General features: G+C 35.8%; 3 protein-coding genes across 7 annotated transcripts in view; 2 read left to right on the forward strand and 1 right to left on the reverse strand.

The window, feature by feature from the left end:
- The window catches only part of lzic (leucine zipper and CTNNBIP1 domain containing), a 4,111-nt gene extending 2,903 nt beyond the window's left edge, over positions 1-1,208 (reverse strand). For both annotated transcript variants that reach the window (XM_016513178.1, XM_016513177.1), the window contains exons 1-3: positions 1,125-1,208; positions 640-747; positions 429-564 (exon numbers count right to left, since the gene is read on the reverse strand). In XM_016513178.1, the coding sequence (XP_016368664.1) occupies positions 429-564; positions 640-740 (237 nt within the window). In that variant the 5' untranslated portion in view covers positions 741-747; positions 1,125-1,208. The remainder of the gene's footprint in view (positions 1-428; positions 565-639; positions 748-1,124) is intronic.
- A 68-nt stretch (positions 1,209-1,276) lies between these two features.
- Positions 1,277-4,600, forward strand: nmnat1 (nicotinamide nucleotide adenylyltransferase 1). Of its 4 annotated transcripts, none has more exons than XM_016513174.1 (5): positions 1,277-1,354; positions 1,880-2,015; positions 2,392-2,575; positions 2,805-2,935; positions 3,929-4,600. In XM_016513174.1, exons 2-5 carry the CDS (start codon positions 1,901-1,903, stop codon positions 4,321-4,323), a joined length of 825 nt encoding a protein of 274 aa, XP_016368660.1. In that variant the 5' UTR covers positions 1,277-1,354; positions 1,880-1,900; the 3' UTR covers positions 4,324-4,600. The 4 variants fall into 4 exon arrangements, with proteins under 4 accessions (XP_016368660.1, XP_016368662.1, XP_016368658.1 ...); XM_016513176.1 differs by having other exon boundaries at positions 1,284-1,354; positions 1,863-2,015; XM_016513172.1 differs by lacking the exon at positions 1,277-1,354 and adding an exon at positions 1,438-1,521 and having other exon boundaries at positions 1,863-2,015.
- A 1,687-nt stretch (positions 4,601-6,287) lies between these two features.
- On the forward strand, positions 6,288-7,685 carry rbp7a (retinol binding protein 7a, cellular). The gene is made up of 4 exons (XM_016513181.1): positions 6,288-6,393; positions 6,544-6,722; positions 7,010-7,111; positions 7,204-7,685. Exons 1-4 carry the CDS (start codon positions 6,321-6,323, stop codon positions 7,255-7,257), a joined length of 408 nt encoding a protein of 135 aa, XP_016368667.1. The 5' UTR covers positions 6,288-6,320; the 3' UTR covers positions 7,258-7,685.
- Positions 7,686-8,380: the final 695 nt, after the last annotated feature.

Raw genomic sequence — 8,380 nt, forward strand, 5'->3', positions numbered from 1 at the left:
TTTGTAGCAATAGCCAAAAATACATTGTATGGGTCAAAATTATTGATTTTTCTTTTATGCCAAAAATCATTAGTATATTAAGTAAAGATCATGTTCCATGAAGGTATTTTGTAAATTTCCTACTGTAAATATATCAAAACTTAATTTTTGATTAGTAACATGCATTGCTAAGAAATTCATCTGGACAACTTTAAAGACGATTTTCTCAATATTTAGATTTTTTTGCACCCTCAGATTCCAGATTTTCAAATAGTTGCATCTCGGCCAAATATTGTCCTATCCTAACAAACCATACATCAATGGAAAGCTTATTTATTCAGCTTTCAGATGATGTACAAATCTGAATTTAAAAAATATTGACCCTTATGACTGGTTTTGTGGTCAAGGGTCACATATGAACTTTAATAAAATTAAATTAAATTTCTTACCAGTTGCATTCCCCCCAGTTCATCAACTAGTGTCATATTCCCAGACATCAACTTCTTTAATGACTCATTGAACTCGCTCAACTGTTCTAGTGTCTCTTTTTTGGTTTCTTCATATTCCTCCTCTTCAAGTTCTTCTCTGCAATAGAATAAATAATCAAATTTGTGCATGTAACTGAATGTGTGTTACAGAGAACTGGTGGGATGCCATTACCTGCACTCCTCTAAATCCTGAAGCTGTTGCATTAACCGGTCCAGCTGTTCTTCCATGTTTTGTCTCAGTTTGCTGGTTTCTGATGTCCCTCTAGAAGCCATTCTTTATCTTTTGAAATAAATAACAGACACAAATCACATCTTTTCATACAAAACATGACATTTCCTACTGTTGCTACATATGTGAATGTCACAGCTGATGTGATGCGATATCCACACAGGTATTTGAACTGAACTGATCAGAATTAGTATGCATCGTTGGCTGTATCAAGGTAATTACTGTTATTTAATCTTGGTTAACCATGACAGATCTGGTATCACATCCATGAATACATGAAATAAATCACATTCTTTTGTCACCCTGCTTTATTCTCTCTCACTGCGCAGTTAGCTTAGCTTGCTCTAAAATATATAAAAACAAACAAATGTACGAACTGTAGAGTCCTAAACGACGTGGTTTTACGTGAATCAAGTAGTAACTCTCACCCGTACTTTTACTTCCAAAAACGTCCAACTGATAAAGACAAAATTACAAAAAGATTTAAGTTCCTAAATCCAGTTGCTAAGGTGTGGTTTGCTAGCACTATTTATCTTCAATAGAAATCCAATGGCTTTTCTGCGTAGACTCTGCGCAGAGTTGATTATCATGAACACACTCTGAACACGTATGAATTGCGCATTCAGCATTTGTTCCACAGCACTGGTATCACAACAAGGTAAAAAATACGAATATTTTAAGAACTTCACATTTTGTCGGTCTTGCTGTTTGTTTACTATAGAGCAATATTTCGCTGCATCTGTTGGTTTAATAAAGTCGGTGAAGTTTTACTGAAACACACTGCAGTCAGACAAATAGGAAGCACGAGACAAGTTTGTTGAATTGGTAAGAAATAAACACGTTTAGTCCTGCTTTCATGACATATTATTGCGAATATTTGTGAAATGGCGTTTTATTGTATAGAATATCATTCCGAAACACGTTTGAATCTTTAAGAATAGTTATTTATTACACTGTTTCCTCATGAACTAGTAGTAATGCTAAATCTTACTACCTACACTTTTGAGACATGAAACGAGATTTTTAGTTGTGATATCCATTTAATTTATATATAAGTTTATATTTAATTACAACAACAATACCCCCAGAAGCAAAGCTTTATTATTATTAATAATTTGTATATGTGTGTTATATATAAAATATGTTGTCTATATATTTTTATCTAGATGACTTTTTTCTGCAGACAGCGTTTTTTATATGATCAATGTCTTCACGAGAGAAAACCAAAGTGGTGCTGCTGGCATGTGGGTCCTTCAACCCCATCACAAACATGCACCTGCGTATGTTCGAACTGGCTCGGGATCACCTTGAAGACACTGGTATGTTTTAAATTAATAATGTGTTAAAGGTATCAGCCTAGTTCACCCAAAAATGAAAATGTTGTCGTCATTTACTCACCCCACAAGTTGTTCCAAACCTGTATGAGTATTTCTTCTATTGAACACAAAAGGACAACCAAACAGTTGACCTCCATAGTATAGAAAACAATTCTATTGATGTCAATGGCTACCAGCAACTGTTTGGTTACCAACATTCTTTGCAATATCTTCTTTTGTGTTCAGCAGAAGAAAGAAATTCATACAAGTTGATTTAGTGATGACGACAAAATGTTATTTTTGGAGTGAACTATGCCTTATTGTGTTATCACTCATCAAATATGCATATTTAACATGCATAACTTTTTTGTGGACTTAGGAAGATACAGAGTGGTGAAAGGCATAATCTCTCCAGTTGGAGATAGCTACAAAAAGAAAGGTCTGATTGAAGCCTGCCATCGGTTAGAGATGGCTAGACTAGCCACGCAGAACTCTGATTGGATCACAGTGGATGACTGGGAGAGCCAGCAGCCGGAGTGGGTGGAGACAGCCAAAGTAGTTCGGTGGGAACATCTTAAGATCACGTGATTTCAGTGAACATTTCATTTTGGGTAAAGTGAAAGATAAATCTGACACACCCATTTTGTTTTGCAAGTATTGTGGTGTTTTCTATTTTTGCACGAGTTCCATGTCACATCAGATCTTGTGTGGTTGGACGTCATATTTGATGTGCTACTACGTCAAGTTTTATGCCAAATTGACATTTAATCAGATCATTCTGATCTTTACTAGGCACCATGCAGAACTTATTTCCAGCGAGAACAACTATGATGATGTGGATACAGTGAGGTGTGGGAAGAGGAGAAAGCTGGAGCAAAATACAATCATCTGTCAGAGCTCTTCTTATATTAACACAAAAGAAGGTATGATAAAATAATCCTTCATAGGATAAATGTTCCTACTGCTCAGGGCGGTTAAAAGGGTGTTTACCTTAGAATGCCACTCTGTCACAATACCTTACAACAGGCAATGAAATTAACGGCTGTTGTGCCCTCAGGACAGCAGAGAAACAATGTACAGCGAGTTATATTTATGTTTACACAGTTCAGCACAATCTGCATCTCTCAGCACTGTCTAACAGCATTCCTCTGCAAGTGGAACACTTTGAAGCAAATGTATAGGTGTAATAAGTGAGAATTGAAGCAACTAATGAAGAGAAAAAGGAGAAATGCTTTTTGAGAACATACCAGTGTTTCCTACTGGATTTTGCAGTAAGCACTGATTTTTACAGCAGTAACTGGTCCTAACAGTAATTCATTTCTTTGATGCCTCAGTGTCTCTTGATCCTTCAGAAATCATTCTAATATGCTGATTTGATGTGCAAGAAATATTTCTTAATATCAATGTTGAAAACAGTTGTGCTGTAAAATGTGTGTGGAAAACATTTTTTTTAGGATTCTTTGATGAATATAAAGTTCAAAAGGATAGAATTCAGTTGAAATAAAAATCTTTTGTAATATTATAAATGTTTTTACTGTCACTTTTGATTCAGTGTATTCTTGCTGATTAAGTATTCATTTCGAATAATAATTTAAGTATAAAATCGTAATGACTTCAAACTTTTAAACGGTAGTGCAACTTATTATTTAAAAAAAAAAAAAGCTAAAATATAATTTCTTTTGCTACGCCACTCTATTATGTTCTACGTACTCTGTCTTCATGATTTAATAACATTTAGTTGCAGTAGAACAGCGTAGCCATACTGTAATTAACATATAGTGTTGGCTTGCCCAAATGGCTTTGAAAAGGAGCACATTTTTTAAGTCAAGACTCATGACTTTCATAAAAAGATCAATGATTAAAGCAGTCAGTATCACTAATATGATGTGTATCATTGTCATAAATCTATATTTTAGACACCCCTCACCTGAACCTCCTGTGTGGTGCTGATGTGCTGGAGTCATTTGGTGTCCCCAACCTTTGGAAGCCAGAGGACATTGAGGAGATAGTGGGCCGCTACGGTGTGGCGTGCATCACCAGATGTGGCAGTGACCCTGAGAAGTTTATCAATCAGTCTGATGTGCTATACAAACACCGTAAGAACATCTGTATGGTTCGGGAATGGGTGACCAATGAGATCTCAGCCACCCATGTGCGCCGTGCCCTACGCAGAGGACAGAGTGTCCGCTACCTGCTGCCTGACCCTGTGGTGCGCTACATTCAGGAACACAGTCTGTATAGCGCTGAGAGCGAGCAGATGAATGCTGATGCTATCCTTGCCCCTTTTCAGAGATACACCAGCACTAACTAGACTGATGTTCTGCTGCTTTTGAGCTAGTTTCTTGTTCTGTTTGTGGTCTTTGGTGGAGGGCTGATCTGTTACCCACAGAACTTGACTGACACTTGATTCATAGTTCATTTTGCTTCCGTGAACTCATTTGGTTGTGAGTGATTGCTTTGCAGTGTATCATGAATAATATAGGATACATTTTGTAAAATATTATTTGATTCGATTTTAATAAAGGTTGATACATTCATATAATTACTTTTATTGTAGTTCACTGCCAAACATAGAAAATCACTTTTAGAAGAGGAATTTTTATCAATTATTTTTGAGTTTTAAGCTCACTGTTTGCCTCCAATAAATGTTCTTCCATTTGGGTGCTAATAAATGAAAAATCTGGTTACAATCATCCTTTTCTCTTTTGGTAACACTTTATTTTAAGGTGTCCTTGTTACACGTTTCATGTACTTACGATTATAATAACTGATTATAATAACAATAAATTATGCATAATTACATGCAAGTAACCCTAAACATATAGTAAGTACATGAATTTAATTAATATTACTCAGTACTTAAATGTCCTTTAAAGTAAAGTGTAACCTCTCTTTTTTTATTATATTACATATCTGTAATCTTTAAAACAAAATGCTTATATAACAGGTTAAGGGTCATTGTGAAGGTATGATATGCCACATTTGCTCAGTGACATTTATTTGACAAGTGAGAACATTTGCTCTGAGCATTTAAACATCAGATATTTTTTATCTTTGTGTTTTAGTGCTGACATCTTGGCATGTGGAGAACAGCAGTTTGACAGTGAAGCTCTTACAAGCTTTTCCATAGTTACAAAACATGATCTTAATCTGAAGACCTGTTAGATCAGTGCTAATATATGAGGCCTTTTGTTTTAGCACACATAGACTAAATAAAAGTGGGAATTCCCAGGAATAACATGATTACCACAGAAACTTCCTTTCTGCCTTGCATATAGTGAAACAGTTTCCTGTGAAGGTCACACTTAAACATATCCATTGTCATCTATATTCTCCCTCAGGCATGTCCTCGTGACCTGGTAAAATTTAGAAATACTAAACATGAAAAGGACATTACCTGAGTTTCCCTGACTCACAAAACTCATACGAATGAAAGATTTATTTTGCATTCATTGATCAAATTAATGGGTCTTTTACTGATTGTGTCACTTTGGTTGATGACATTTGCATATAATAAAAACATCAGAGCAGGTGTAGCCTAATATGCACTTCCAAGTCACATTTGACACCTTGTAGTTTTGTTTATTGTGATCCGATTTGATTAATCAGTCATGTGATTTACAAAATATGTCTTAAGCTTAAACAGATGATCCACGATAGCCTACATTTTAAGCATTATAATTATTTTTATTCATTTTATTTTATCCATATAATGCCACTTAATTCAATTGTAGTTAACACTAATTCATCCTCGCATGCTCAAAATAGTAAGTTTCGGTCTTTATACTTGTCATCTTTTAAGAAATTCACAGTAATTTCACGTGCGTGATTGTTTTTCTTTGTGGCGCTCATGTGATGATGATGATGATGATGATGTCGTATGTGGGATCACTTGACAGTAATGGAACTTTTTTTTTTTTTTTTGCTGCTAAGGAACCTTTGTTCAAGTTACAAGGAAGAACAGACAAATGGAAGGCATGCAAACGAAGTAAAATGAGTGTGAATATCTGATAGGATTTTGTAATATACCGCTTATTTTATCAAGCGTTATGACTTACTTAGCGTCTGAACAGGTGCTTTTGTGTTTACGGGTGTGTTTTGCCAAACTATTTCCACACAAACACTTGCCAGACACGTTTTACTTTACGTAAGGTATGACCTTTAAAGAGTTGACGACGTGCAAATTAGAATACGTAGACTACTAAGCACCGCCCACTCAGCAATCAACACATAAGTGCTGGGAATCCTTCTGTCTGTCATACCTTGCACCTTGTTTTCTACTGGAATAATTTGCAGACGGTTAACAAAATGCCTGTAAGCCTCTGTGGTACTTGGGACATGGTGAGCAATGTCAACTTTGAGGGATACATGATTGCTTTAGGTAAGAGTGCAGTCTTTTTCCTGTGAAATTAATAATTGCTCATAATTCTGTTGCTAAAACTGAAAAATTGCATGTTTTATTATATTTATTATATTATTCAATTTTTTAATGTATGTCAGCAATAATAGATCCTAAACTCTCTTCTCACAGGGATCAGTCTGTACACCCGCAAGATCGCCCTGAAGCTAAAACATCGTAAAGTGATCGAGCAGGTGGGGGATCAATATGTCGTCAAGACTCTCAGCACCTTCAGAAACTACACTTTCTCCTTCAGAGTCAATGAGGAGTTCGAAGAGTTCACCAAGGCGCTGGATGACAGACACTGCAAGGTAGAGTTTTATCATTCTATTGCAACACATAATTTACTGTTATTACTATAGTAAGTAGTACATGTAACATGTAACAAGGACATGGTAAAATGAAATGTTACATTGTTTATTTATTTATTTTCATGACATTCAATAGAACATATTTCATAGTAGAGAACTGACAGTCTTACTACTCAAGAACACTGACAGCCCTTTAGACTGTTTGAATACAAATATTTGCTGAAAAGATGATCTGGAGAATGCACTTAATGCACTGTTTGAAATTAAACCTAAATCTATTGGTGTAGTCTCTGGTGACATGGGAGGGGAACAAGTTGGTGTGCATTCAAAAGGGCGAGAAGAAGAACAGAGGTTGGGCACACTGGATAGAGGACGACAAACTCCATTTGGTAAGTGTGAAATTAAGCATCTTACACTATAAAAATCTGTAATACACGTTAATGTAATACACTAATACTCATACCTCTCAACCCCATTATAGGAGTTGCACTGTGAAGATCAAGTCTGCAAGCAAGTTTTCAAACGGGTTGTTTGAGGTCCTGCTGTGGCGCTTGCTGTGAGAAAAGGTGTATTGATGTAAACAAAGTTGTTTACACTTCTAAGTCAGAGGAATATGAGGCAAGAAGAAGAACCATGAGTTTCAACTTCTGCCTCAAAGCCTGACTAATCAATTACATTCAGTGAGAGGCTTGCAGACTGAGCCAGAGTGTCTAGGAGCATGATGTATATTGCCACTAGAGGGCGCCATAAGACCACGAACAAACAGAACTCAAGTCAACAGCAGTTTACTCACTGGAAACTATGTTGTCAATAGTTGTGCCACCATTGCCTACTAATCATGTTTACATGTAATACAAGAACCACATTTACAGACATTTAGCAATCTGTAATGTGCTTCTGTATTTCTGCAAGCCAGAATCATTATTTCACCAGAATATGACTAATTAAGGACTGTGCCTCTTTTTGAACACTTAAAAAGCATTTTGTTACTGGTTTAGTTTTTTTTTGTTTGTTTATTTTTATAATCTTGGTAAGATTTACAGTTTTTTTTTGTTTGTTTATGTATGTTACAGCTAAATATGCACACTTTATTCATTCAATAACTGGAATTCAACACCTTGTTCAATTACTTAAATGTCCCTTATTGTGCAATAAACTTTGAAACAAGTTATACTATACTGGGTTGTAATGTCTCTTTTAGAAGGAATTGTAAGCAACAAATCATCATCATCAGAGGCGCCGCTGGGGGGGGGCTAGGACGATTCTAAGGGCCCACGCACTTTTGATCCCCCAGAGATCTGTTTTATTAGTAGTAACAGTAGTAGTAGTAATATAATAGAAATTATAAATGTATCTACCAAATAGTTACAAATAAAACAAAATTACGGCTTATTTCTGCATTTCCAGCGAAATGATCTCCCCCCATTCACTGCATGGTTTCGTCCCGTCCTACGTAGCCTAGAGTCACTGAGTGAGATCAGATGGTAAACTGTCAAATTAGAGATGTCTTCGAGTTCGAGGGGGGGCAAATGCGCAAGAGAGGTGATCAGTAAGGGAAGTCGTCTTTCACTATTTTAAGTAACTAATAGCATAATTCTTAACCTTGGACCTTATTCTTGAAACACAAAATGACAAATAAAAAAGATTAAATCTATCTA

Source organism: Sinocyclocheilus rhinocerous, unplaced genomic scaffold, assembly GCF_001515625.1.
Source record: "Sinocyclocheilus rhinocerous isolate Xijiao unplaced genomic scaffold, SAMN03320098_v1.1 scaffold1406, whole genome shotgun sequence".
Taxonomy (NCBI): Eukaryota; Metazoa; Chordata; class Actinopteri; order Cypriniformes; family Cyprinidae; genus Sinocyclocheilus; species Sinocyclocheilus rhinocerous.

Excerpts from the sequence above, each read along its gene's own strand:
- nmnat1 (XM_016513174.1), top strand. The coding sequence starts at position 1,901 with ATGTCTTCACGAGAGAAAACCAAAGTGGTGCTGCTGGCATGTGGGTCC. Across the intron at positions 2,016-2,391 it reads GGATCACCTTGAAGACACTG|GAAGATACAGAGTGGTGAAA; the intron begins GTATGTTTTAAA and ends TTGTGGACTTAG. Across the intron at positions 2,936-3,928 it reads TTATATTAACACAAAAGAAG|ACACCCCTCACCTGAACCTC; the intron begins GTATGATAAAAT and ends TCTATATTTTAG.
- rbp7a (XM_016513181.1), top strand. The coding sequence starts at position 6,321 with ATGCCTGTAAGCCTCTGTGGTACTTGGGACATGGTGAGCAATGTCAAC. Across the intron at positions 6,723-7,009 it reads TGGATGACAGACACTGCAAG|TCTCTGGTGACATGGGAGGG; the intron begins GTAGAGTTTTAT and ends CTATTGGTGTAG. Across the intron at positions 7,112-7,203 it reads AGGACGACAAACTCCATTTG|GAGTTGCACTGTGAAGATCA; the intron begins GTAAGTGTGAAA and ends ACCCCATTATAG.